This window comes from Onychomys torridus, chromosome 5 (genome assembly GCF_903995425.1).
Source record: "Onychomys torridus chromosome 5, mOncTor1.1, whole genome shotgun sequence".
NCBI lineage: Eukaryota > Metazoa > Chordata > Mammalia > Rodentia > Cricetidae > Onychomys > Onychomys torridus.
In genome coordinates, this window is record NC_050447.1 from 106,748,246 (window position 1) to 106,761,168 (window position 12,923).

At 43.3% G+C, this 12,923-nt stretch overlaps 1 protein-coding gene across 1 annotated transcript; it reads right to left on the reverse strand.

The window, feature by feature from the left end:
- Nucleotides 1-843: 843 nt before the first annotated feature.
- Nucleotides 844-12,611, reverse strand: LOC118584862 (serpin B9-like). The gene is made up of 7 exons (XM_036189199.1): nt 12,480-12,611; nt 10,509-10,686; nt 8,948-9,085; nt 8,380-8,497; nt 6,383-6,525; nt 3,675-3,830; nt 844-2,256 (listed from the first exon to the last, which is right to left on the reverse strand). The coding sequence occupies exons 2-7, from the start codon at nt 10,674-10,676 to the stop codon at nt 1,852-1,854; spliced, it is 1,128 nt and encodes a 375-aa protein (XP_036045092.1). The 5' UTR covers nt 10,677-10,686; nt 12,480-12,611; the 3' UTR covers nt 844-1,851.
- Between the last annotated feature and the right edge of the window lie 312 nt (nt 12,612-12,923).

A 12,923-nucleotide genomic window follows, 5' to 3' on the forward strand; every position in this document is an offset into this window, starting at 1 on the left:
TTGCGTTCTTTATATATTCTGGGTATTGATGCTCTGCCTCTTCTTCTAAAGGCAATCTTCCCTTTTTTCTCCAGCAGTTTCAGAGACTTGGGTCTTACACTAAGGTCTTTGCTCCATATGGAGTTGATTTTTGAGTGAAGTCAAAGAAAACGATCCAGTGTCTCCTTTCTACATGAAGATGTCAAGTGTCCGCAGCACTACCCATCTCTAATGTATGCTTTGGTTATCTTTGTCAAAAATCAGGTGGCTGTAGCTACATTGGCTTATGTCTGGGTACTTTATTTGTGGGTCTACCAGTCTGAGGGCAATACCACCCTTTGTGGTATAACTTGAACCTAGGTACAGTGATACTTTCAGCATTACTGGTATTGCTCAGGATTACATTGGCTGAGGTCTTTTGTGCTTCCAAATTATTCAGAATTTTTTTCTATTTCCATGATGAATGGTATTGGCATTTTGATGGAGATTGCAGTGAATCTGTATGATTCATTCGGTAAGACAGCCATTTCACACTGGTGACTATTCCAAGCCAGGAGCCTGGAAGGAGAGTTTAATTGATCTTCTAGTGTCTTCTTCAATTTCTCCTTTGAGTGTTCTAAAGTTTTCATTAGAGAGGTCATCCACTTCTTTGGTTAGGATTATTCCAAGCCGTAGGCAGTTATGAATGGGATTGTTTGCCTGTTTTTTCACTCAGCATGTTTGCTATTGGCAGATAAGAATGAAGCTGATTTTTCTGTGTTAATTTTTTAATCTGCCACTTTTTTGAAAGTTTGTATAAGCTCTAGGAATTTTCTGGGGGCTGAAGAGTAGATATTATCCAGCCATCAAATAAACATATGGCACTCTTCTTTAAAAATGTCTTTATTTTTAAAGGTACTTGTATGTGTGAATCTGAGTGAGGATACATACACCATTTGCATACAGGAGCTAGTAGAAGTCAAAACATTTGAGGTATCTCTACAGCCCCATTATGACAGTCTTACACAGTGAAATCACTTATAACTGCCTGTAGGTGACACAGGATAGGCTGTATAGCATAGTGAAATATAACCCCATCCCTTGGTAACCATAGAGTCTAGTTGGGAGATTACCCAAGATGGAGGAGGTTAACAGATAAAGCAACCACTCTAAGTGGCCAAATTAATGTTCAAAGTGCATACATGGTTGATGAGAAAAATAAATTGATTTTGAAAAAACCTTTAAGGACTTCATAGAATTTAACTATAATAGATAGTGACAGAGAAACAAAATGGTCTACAGAAGCATGACTTCTGCAAGGGGACATGTAGCAGTCCAAGCTAGGTAAGATGAAAGCAGACAATGAAGGCCAGCTGTTGGAGGACCACACTGTCTCCACTGTCCCCAAGGCTGACACAGTGGTGAGTGGTGGACAGCAAAGAAGATAAAGTTAAAATGTGCATTTAGGACCAATCACTAGTAAACTGCAGTGGCTGTCATCATCCACAGAAGCATTTACTATGATGCGAACAAGTTAAGGCAAGTGATGGGGAGAGTCGAGGAGCCAGGACAGGACAGCATGTAGAGCAGGCATGGCTTGTCTGTGCAGTGAGTGGGGCATTTATTTAGGGTCACCTTAGAGAACTTTGTAGGCTCTCTTGTGGGAATTGTTTATTTCCTTTGTTGTTTACACAACAGGAAGCCCAACCACTCTGTGGTCCTGTGACCTGGCAAAAGGGCACTGATGAATGTTGGGATACGGAAGAGGAATGTGGGCATCATAAAATCAGGCTGCCAGGAGGAAAGTGCCCTCATCTTGGAACATGGTGTCCCCCACATGCCCATCCTCACAGAACTGTAGGAATAACTGTTTCCCACATAGTAAACATACCTTTATGGAGAAGAGAACCTGCCACAGAACAGGAGGGTATTGGTTTTGTTGTGCCTAATGAAGAAAAGGAAAGGGTGATCTGCACAGAATGTTGAGACGTCACAGGCACAGCAATAGTCAGCGATGGCTGAAGTTGCTGCTGCAGCCTCGGTGCCCTTTTCATTGACCTCCACAACACTCTTGTGAACAAACTTGGACAGACACAGGTCTCTCTCCAGAGACATTCCTGATAAGTCAGCCTTGCCCCCTTGGAAGACATCCACCATTCCCAAGCGCTGAAACACAGACTCCAAGTTATAGTCCTCTTGAAGTTTAAATTTTGGAAGGAAAACCTCAACATTAGTGCTCTTCATAAAGTCTGGTTTGGTCCAGGCTGTTAACTTCTCAAAAGTGAGATTGTTTTCCACCTGTCAAAGAAGAATTAGAGATTTTCAGATTCACAGGTGAGGTCTTATCCAGAGTCTCACAGGCACTTCCTGCTCACAGTACCCTCCATCATCCTACAGAGGCACTGTCTATTCACATGGCAAGACTGTGTGAGGGTCCCACTGTCCTGCTAGCTTGTATGAGGTGTCCCTGATGGGCACAGAAGCCAAGCAGCCCAGGGTTGGGAAGATCTGGCTATCCTCTCCTAAATCATTTCTGAGATAACTTTTATTCTGATAGGTGTCCATGTCCAGGTGATTATGGTTTAGGTTGTATTTGCTTTTGTTTTCTTGATCTAGACTTGATTTTGAAGACAATAAACCATAGATGCTAATAAAATAAAATAAAAATTGTAAAATATTCTTGGTGTGAGCCACACTAGAAGAGAGGTCTATCCAGTCTAGGATTCTATGTGTTTTGTGGGCTGTTAATGGTTTGAATGTGAAATTCTCCCTTAAATCTCACATAGAGAACCTTTATTCTGAAGCTGGTGGTGACATTTAGTGAGGCGTCAATAATTTAGGCATGAGTGGGTCTAGCAGAATGAAGGAAGACGTTACCAGAGGTGTACCTATGAAGGTCATCCTTGGTCCTTTGTCCCTTCTCCTTTCTCTGCTTCCTGTTTACTAAAAGTCTGTAGTCTCTGCCACATGTACCTGTCACCATGGAACCCATTGATGGGTCAAGTTACTTTAAATGAAACCTCAAATCTGTGAGTCAATCCTGGGTTATTCATGCCAGGCAGTTTGCCAGTGACAAAACACTAACATCCTAGGAAAGCAATGCCACAGTGAGGGAGCTGGATGGGAAGAGCCAGGGGAGCTCTTCTCCTTACAAAGACCCCTTAGGTCACACACAATCCATTATCCACCATTCAGAGGATAGCTGATATACTGTGGGGTATCCTGTCACAAGGAAGACCAAATGTGCCATTATGATGTCCCTGACTCTGTCCTCACCAGCTGGCACCCCTCCTCTTCCACTTTGTGAGGTTAAAGTGCAATATTTTTTCTGCCTATTTTATGTTCTCAGATATTAAAATAAAATGCTGGCAAAGATCATGATTTAGGTTATTTTACAGAGGGAGACTGTGTTCTAAGTTCACTGTCTCAGTTGTCCTCATTCCATCCTTTCAGGAACCATGTCCCATTCCAGAAATGAAGTTATGTCATATGTCCAAGGTCACACAACCCACAATGGGAGTCCTGGACACAGCTTTGATCCCCAAACACAGGGACTGCACACAGCTCCAGGCCCAGTTTATGAGTACCATCTGCTCAAATGGCAGTTGGAAAGGTAAATACATTGAGTTCTGTCATAATGAAGAAGGACAATGGGGACCCTGGGTTCTTCTAATAGATATTTAGAGTGGTAACTTCTACAGACTTTCCCACCTTACCTGGCTGAGGTCCACACCATCATCTGGGAGCAGGACCAACAAGCTCAGCTCCTTACCCTTATAGGGCATCACCAGCACCTGTGCCTGAACTTCTTTCACGTAGGCGAGGTTAAAAGTGTCTTCCTGACACATCATCTGTACCGGTCTTTGCTCTCTCTGGACAGAAGAATCCAGAACATAAAAGATATTATTGAGAGTTCAGAAGGTTTACAAATGAGCTGCAGTTAATGCCAGGAATGTTTTCAGCACTTACAGTGCAAGGACTATTCATGTTTCAGTGACCACTTAGTCAACGTCTGCCAGCCTTTTCCTGCTTTCATTAAAAATACTTGTTGTAAGCTGATATGGAACTGTTGTAGATAGAGTTCTACAGTTGTGATGAAACACCATGACCAAAATCAACTTGGGAAGGGAAGGATTTATTTCATCTTACAACTCTTAGGTCACATTCCATCACTGAGGAAAGTCAGAGAAGGAATTCATGCAGAAGCCTTGGAGGAATGCTACTTATTGGCTTGTTCTCCATTGCTTTTTCAGCCTGCTTTCTTGTGTAGTTCATGACCTCCTGCCTAGAATTGGCACTAGCCACACTGGGTCCACACCAATCACTAATCAAGAAAATGCCCAACAGACTTGCCTTAGGCCAATCTTATGGAAGCAGTTTCTCAATACAGAGTCCTTCTTCTCAAATGGCTCTAGCTTGTGTCAAGTTCATACACACAGACAGACCCCAAACAAAACAAAACAAACAAACACACACACACACACACACACACACACACACACACACACACACCCCAAAAACACCCCAGCCAAGGACAAGGACTAACTACATAAAGACTATGCATTATCCAGAAAAAGGAATGTGGCATTCAAATATTAATTTTTGGGTCTAAAATGTCCTACAATGGCTCATGTTCCAAAGCTCCTCTCCACACAATGGCACTAATGAGAGCTAGCCAAACCTTTAGGAATTAGGCCTAATGAGAGAAAATTGAGTATTGGGGAGAGGTGCCCCTGAAGGGGATACTGGCATTACAATCCCTTCCTGTTTCTCTCTTTTGCTTCCTGACTGCTCTGAGGTGAACAAACCCCCACCATGCATTTCCACCATGCTGTCGTGCATCACCACAACCTGGAGTGATCGGACCAACTGACCCAACCGAAACTTCTGGAACAATGAGCCAAAATAAACATTTCCTCTTTTAAGTTGATTATCTCAGCTAGTTTGCTACACTAATGGAAAGATGACCATCATATCAGATGCAGGATTTTGATCAACAATTTCATCTATGGAAATAGCATATAGTTAGCAGAAAAGTTTTCTTCAAATATACTGGATTACTGTCATAGTCATGTGAATGGGACTACAGACAGGTACATCCTCTCAGAAAACAGCCTGGCAACAGGTGCACACATGCTCAGAGGTTCACGATGGGTCACAACCTTCTAACCCATCACAGAGCAGAGATCACCAGAGCACAGACACTCACAGTCTTAGGGCAGAGCTCCATCCTGATAGCCCATTAGGGGGAAGGAAAATCTCAGTTAAATGGCTACAAGTTGGGGACTCTCTGGACTGATACTCATGCATCTTTGTGGTGCATTACAGTCTGATGACCGATCATAATCATACAGTTCTTGTCAACCCTTTAAAAGTTAGGGGCCGGCTGGACAGAACTTCATGTGTCTTCTTGTGATTTAACCCAGGGGTTCTGTTCTAATAGTCCAACAATATTTTTTAAAACATGGAAGTAGGCCATCTAGGAAGATTTTAATTACAGTGGTACATTAAACATAAAAATTTGCTACAGACCATACATAATACATATTAAATTTCCCAATGAAAGAACTCATTCTTTTACAAAGTTTTTTAAAAAATTATTACTAACAAAAAAGGAACAGGGAAGTTTAACATTGGTAAGGCTCCAAACTGCATTAAATTGTATACTATTGGGATTTGGAGAAGCATTCTAATATCTGCTTTAATTCAAATTGTACTGTAATTAAGACTGAGCTCTTGCTGGGTGGTGGTGGCACACACCTTTAATCCCAGCACTTGGGAGGCAGAGGCAGGTGAATCTCTGTGAGTTCGAGGCCAGCCTGGTCTACAAAGCGAGTTCCAGGAAAGGCACAAAGAAACCCTGTCTCAAAAAAAAAAAAAAAAAGACTGAGATCTTAATCACTCCATTTCAATATAAAAAGCAATACATCTGCTTCATAATAATAGATTGACCAATCATTTAAAGTGATTATTTTAATTTAAAATAGTCTATTAAATAAATGTTTGTATATTCCTTTCTACTCTGCCTCATGCTCCATACATATTTTATACTACCTTAACACGTAAGTTTCTGTTTTCTTGAACTTAAAGGAAAGTTTAGTTTCTAGAATGAGGTTGAATCATCCATTTTATGAGAAATTATCAGAACATGTAAGAGCCACAAATAAAATGTAAAGTAACACAAGTATTAAATACTCTATTCCTATCATTTTCCTCTACAGATTAACCTTTCATTCAGAAATAAATGTTTTAAATGGTTTTCTGTGCTTTCCTGTTCTCTTTCTTTCTGGGTTGAGGACCAAGCCCAGCATCCACACAGTACATGTGATCTCTACCACTGAGCCCCAGAGCTACAACATTCACAATTACACCCTTCCATGCAATCTTATCACACTGTCACGAACCTTTGGACACTGTTCCTTACCTGGTTTATTTTGAAGGGCATTTCTATTGTGCAATCTTCATGAAATGGTTGATGCCACTTTCCTTTGAAATATAAGGCATTGACAAGAACCAGCCTGGTCTCGGAGTCAACTGAGCCACCCGACAGCAACTCTGGAATTTTCCCTTTTGAGGAAGCAGAGACTTCGTTCAGGTTCATGTTATACACTTGTGAGAAATAAATTGATATGACACCTGGGCAGATCCAAGCATCACGTTTTCAAATATGCTGAATGTGGATTAACATATTGAAAAACAAATGAACATACAAATGTTTGCCTCAAGGTCGTGGACACAGGAGGAACATGGCCAAGATGGGGATGGTGAAAGACTTCTAAATCTCTCAAGGAAAGCAGGTTTGGGAAAAGCAGAAAAAATGACTTCCGGATGGAGAACAAAGAAACAGGAAATGTGGAAAGGGTCACAGAGATCCAGGGTTTTCCCCACGTGCTAATGTTGGTTGCCATGTTGATTGGGTCTGGAATCAACCAAGAGACATGTCTCTGGGCAGGTCTGTGAGGACATTTCCTAGAAAGAGTAACTAATGGAGAGGACGCTTCCCCAAGGGAGCAAAGGCTTCCTGTGCTGCCCTGATATAAGGACTGAGAGAGAAGCAGCACTGCTCTGGTCTGCCTGCCTCAGTCCCTGCTGGTGAGTGCATCCACACTGTTCACATCTCTGCAGCTGCGATTTTCAGCTGACACTGGAACCTAATTGCTTTAGCCTTCATGAGGACTAAGACTAATAACTCTCTGGAATCCTCTAGGTTTGCCATGTCAGACTGAGACTGGTAAGCCTTATAGACTGGGCAGCTGCCAAATTCTCAGCCCCTGCACACGCAGATGGTCATTGTCAGACTACTCAGCCTGTATTGTGTGTGCCCATCTATTAAATCGCCTCTGTAATATGGATTCATTTTGTTCTTTTAGAGAACCCTGACCAATACACTAATGTTAAGCATAGAGTCTAATCTAGCCCTCCATGGTCAGGCCAAGTTTTAATACATCACCACACGTCAAAGGCTCAAAGGCAGAAAGTCGTTTGTTATTATATACTTAGGAATGCTGTCCATCCCTGGAAGAGATAATGCAGTTAAGAGGACATATCCCCTTCTTCTGTATTAAGGGGTATCCGTCCAACAGAGAAGAGAATACTTGCTAACTTATGATATCAAAGGTGCACAAGAGGTAAAGACTCCAATAAGAATTAGCAAATGATTGCTGAGTTTTTAAGAAAAAGACACTCACTCTATACTCTATCTGTTAGTAGAAATAGGAATGTACTAGTGGTACAGAGGCATCTGAAGGGTTCAAATATCAGACAATGATCTCAATGATCTCCAAGACCAATGCTGGAACATGTCATCTCTGAAATAAAAACAAATAAGGTTCAACCCCAAATGGCAAGCTCTTTTAGGCCAGTATAACTGAGCAGCCCTGACAGAGGAAATCATGTCTAGTTTCATCAAATGTAGGTGAGGGATGTGAGGCAGGAAAAGTGGAAGCAGAAAACAGGAGTCCTCTTCAGAGTAAAGGTGCTGGGAGCTGAGGCAACACAGACTGTAGGAAGATCCAGCCCAGGCCAAGACTATGGGGAAGGTCTACGCAGGCATCTCCATCTCAGAGATGGTGGAATCACCTGACCTGCCAACTGCAGGCCACCCGTCTTCTAATGCAATCTGTTAGACTGTAAATCAGGTCCATGAGTTCTCAGGACATTTATATTAGCCCCTCTCTCCTGGAGAAATACACAAACAACTCTGTCTTTAAAGTCTAAGTGTCTGAGAAAAATCTCCACGAATTCACTGAGGTCTAAATTATACCATGTGGCCTAGCTGGTCTGCATCCCTTTGACTCTGAAACACAGTGAGATTAGTCAGTGGGAGGAGAAGGGAAGTTAGGAGAAAGGAGGGAGGGATGAGAAGAGAGAGGCGCATGGAAAGGACAAGAATGTGGGTGTGAAATCACTTGAAATCCTGACCTTCAGTCTGTTTGGAGACCCACGTGTTTATGTGTTTCCGGGACGCCTCTGCTGCTTTGACAAAGGACAGCTGCTCCATCTCAGAGTGATAGAACTGAAGACAGGATTCCTTAAAGGTCTGGAGAGAAACATGTTCAGTGAGGAAACATTGCAAAATACAGTGTCAGCAAGCTTCCCAAACTTCTGATATGTGGCATTAAAAAACAAAACTAAAATGAGTTAGATGTCACTTTAACCAATAAACATCTTCATATACTATATCTTTGTAAGTTGGAATGACCAACTTGAATAAATAAAAATTATAAGTTGTCAAATTTTAAATATTTCAAAGTATCATTATAGAATTTGGGAAAGTTTTTGGAGTTGAGTCTTACTATTTGGCATAGACTGGCCTAGAACTCAAGACCCTCCTGTCTCAGACTTTTAACTGCAGTTATTATGGATATATGCCATCACACTGGCTAGTACTTGATCCTTGATTTTCTCACATTCTCTAGGGTCCTTCTCCTGTTATCTATAGCAACAAGTATTTGAATACAATTGATGTCATTCCACTGATACAACTTACTGGGAGGAATTCATAAGTGCTCTCTGCAAAGAGCCTGTTGGCCGTTCTAAGCGAGTACTTTTTGTTGGGCTTGTTCAGGTTACTGAGCAGCCCCTGGAAGCCTTGATGAACGTCTTTCTCAGTGTTTAAACTGAGTGCCTGTGAAGGAAAAGAATGAATTATTATGAGCTCAGTGATGAGACATTTTAATTGCAAAAGGAATTTTCAAGCTGAAGTACTTAGGTATGAAGTACACGAGGCTCTGAGTTGGATCCTCACTATGCATGTGAAAAGAGAGGACCTTGAGTGTATGGCTGCAATTCCAGCACTGGGGAAAGAAGACACCTGCATTTATGCCTGTCCTCTGCCTAAAGAAGCACACATAGGCATGTAAACACACACACACACACAAACACACACACACACAAAACAAAACAAAAAACAAAAAGCAAAAACAAAAAAACCAAACCCCCCCCCCAAAAAAAAAAACATTACAACTATATGCATACACAAGCTCTCTGTGTTTATTAGTGAACCTAAAACCTATAAAAGACCATAAAGAGTAATTATGAAGAAACCTCTTCTATGTCTTCATCTTCATGTCCTCATGCACTCACTAAGTTTGGAGACAATAAAAATGAGCAGTTATACCTGAAAGGGTCCTCATGAAAAAGTCCTGGCAAACCACAGAGCAACAGTGACTACTTCTTACTGGGACAGTGTATGCACAGGGCTTTTTCTCAGGCAAATGTCTCCCACCTGCCCTGGGACCCCTGAGGTCAGAAACACATTCTTAATCACCTGCAATGCTCACAGGATGCTTCATAAAGTAACCCAATGCAGTGTCCAGTCAACATGTGGACGGCTATACACATTTTACCCCTTCCATAGCTTAGCTATGCAAGACATGTTGGACACAATTAAAAGCAAGAATCAGCCCGGCGGTGGCACACACCTTTAATCCCAGCACTTGGAAGCAGAGCCAGGCGCATCTCTGTGAGTTCGAGGCCAGCCTGGTCTACAGAGCAAGACCCAGGACAAGCACCAAAGCTACACAGAGAAACCCGTCTAGAAAAACAAAAACAAAAACAAAAACAAAAAAATTTAAAGCAGGAATTAACCTTCCTTGGCAATGAATAATTACACTCTGTTGCTCTAAAAATAAAATAGATCTTAGCAACCTATTTTTCAAATAATTTCAACTCCTTGCTTCCCTTTGCTGTACTTGGGTTGAGCCTAAGTTATAACCCTAAGACCCTCCCTCCATCGTTTTAAAAACTTTTTTATTTGAAACTATGTTGCCCAGGCTAGTCTTGAACTTGGCATTCTCCTGACTCAGTCTCCTTAGTAGCTGGAATCGAAGGCCTGTGCAACCAAGGCCAGTGAGAAATTATTTATGTACCATTTTCTCAGTGAAGTCTGGACAAAATTTTGAGAGTTCCCTCCAAGTTATTACTGTGGAAAACTCATTATCCCTTCCTCTTTAGCCCCTGCCCCATGAAACAGTGTGAGCACATTCCTACCCTCCCTTCTCAGCAGCCCTCAGGCAAGTGAAGCAGGTGTGGGATGACATACAGCTTACCTGAGATATCTGGACTGCAGTGTCTCCCTTCGCCCCTAAGAGGACCATAGCTAGAGCAGAGGAGATGCTCATGGGAGAATAACAGACATTTTCTGAAGGGTTGCTTTCACAGAGCACCTTTAAAAGGTGGATGGCAAAGTTGCCATTTACTTCAGACAGAGAATTCATGATGCAGAGTCTGGAAACAAAGGAGAAATGTTACTCAACACAACACTGAAGGTTCAGTGACCTGACTCAGGGCAATGTGGGACTCTGGGTTCTCATTCAAAGCTCCTAAGTACTTAAAATTGGATTTTAAAATTAATTATCAGTCACAATTCTTCCCATCTTAAGGTTATTATCTAAGTGTGGTCATGGCAACAGACCAAACTAGCGTCTGTGTCATCTGCATAGATAGAAGGTCAGATCATCAGAACTGCACACACAGGACACAGCTGAGAGAGGTGGCCTCTGGTCTCCTTCCATACACACCGGTTCCTCTCTCTGAAGTTGATGGAGTGGAGGATAAATAGGAGGAGGAGGAAAAGAGGAAGGGAAGAAGAAAACAGACATGAGCATCCAGGTCCTCTAGCCTGGCTTCAGCAAAGCTGCATTCTGTGTCTGCCTGTGAAGACTCCTCTGAGATGTCCAGGTGTGCATTAGACAGTGCCTCTGCATTTGCAGTTGCTGCAGGACAGACATGGGGATGCTGAATGAGACCCAAAGACAGGCTGCGGTCACCAGCTCTGCTGTGGAGCAGGGGGCATCCACCTGCAGTGGCTGCTCAGGAGGCCTTGGATCAGCCAATGGCACCAGGCTGTTTCTCTGTGGAGCACACCTCACCCCCAGATGGATGGACAGCTTGGCCCAGACTGAGTGACTGCTCCTGCCACTATGACCCAAGTCTGAGTCCCTGCACATCCCATGGCTCTGCTCTGACTGTCATATGACCTTTGAACACTGGCAGTGTGTTCCCAAGGACTTTCTGCAGTGCTTAAATGCAGATAAAATAGGCTAGGGAGCCTCAGAATATCACAACCCATTGTTCTTCCCTCTCCCCATACAGAAGGACACGGCAATCTGAGAGTGTGCCCAGATCCTGTGACTCTCCCCCATAATTCCCCCAAGGCTCTTCAGGAAAGCTGGGGCGGCTTTATTTAAATGACTGGCCTTCTCACTGGTCTTCTCACCTGACCCACCTTGCGACCCCTACGCTCCTGCCCATCCTGATGTCCCTTTAAAGTTGCTTCTGAATCCTTGAAGTATTGTTTATTCCATCCAGAATGTCATCTACCCCTTCTCTGTCACTGAGTTCCAACTACTCACCCTTCCCTCCTTCACTGGGGCTGAGCAACCTCAGGGTCTCTGCTCTGCTACTCTAGTGACGCTGCCCAAGCCAGTTCTGTCATCACTCCTAAGTGCTGTTCTTTCTCTTGCTGACTGTGTCTCCACCACACTTGGAGCTCTCTGGACGTAAGGGAGCTGTCTGGCACCCTGATTTTAAGCATCTGGAAGCACGCTCCGGATATAGGGGGCTTTCTGTCAATACTGAGTGAATTATTTTAAAAATGGAAATGAAGACAGCTCAACTTCGTACTAGAGATTACTGGTCTTTAAAGGGCTCAGAAACAGAGACACGTGTTACAGATCTGCGAGGAGAGAGCAGAAGCAGACAAATTGTCTAGGTGGTAGGATCCGAAAGAAAGCAAGAAAGAGGCAGAGGAGAAAGCTGCTGATTCCCTGCAGCACCCAGGTCTGACTGAGGAGGAGCCAAGACAGCTCTAAGACACCAGCCCTGGCACCAGCCTTGCTGCCATTTACCACCTGGAGTTTCTAGAGGAATTGCCTTTTTAAAGGCCCATCAGACACCACCTGTCTACTCTCTTTTTTTCTAACTCTGCAGTCCTGGGGTTCCCTCCTGGACTCAACCAGGACCTTGTAAACCTCACCTCTGTTGGTCTCACAGCTCATAAGACAGGCGCCCTCACTTACCACCTTTGAGACTTCTCAATGTGGAATTTGCAGCCTGGAAGTCCTGGTAGCTTAGCCCAGCAGCCTGCTAGACTCTGCTGGCCTTTTACTCACAACAGGGCTGGGGTATTGTCCAGAGCCCTAGCATGGCTAGGGGCGGGGCGGGGCGGGGCGGGGCAGGGGGGAAATGAGCCCTGCGTGAGCTCCAGCCTCTGCTGAGATTGGTTGTTGAAAAAAACTAGGTCATCGAGAAAGTGAAAGTAAGAAGAGCAGTTGCCTGGAGAATGTTTGCAGGATTTTAGTAGCACCATGTGGGGGGCTTCCTATTTTCAATGTTCATTTCTCACCCTCACCCTCCTTTCCCGGCAGACATTAATCCGTTTTCTGCCTGTATTTCCCAGTCACAAGCATTTCTTGTGAATGAAGTGTGTGCTCCTGTGTAGTCCTCATTTACAAACCTGACTT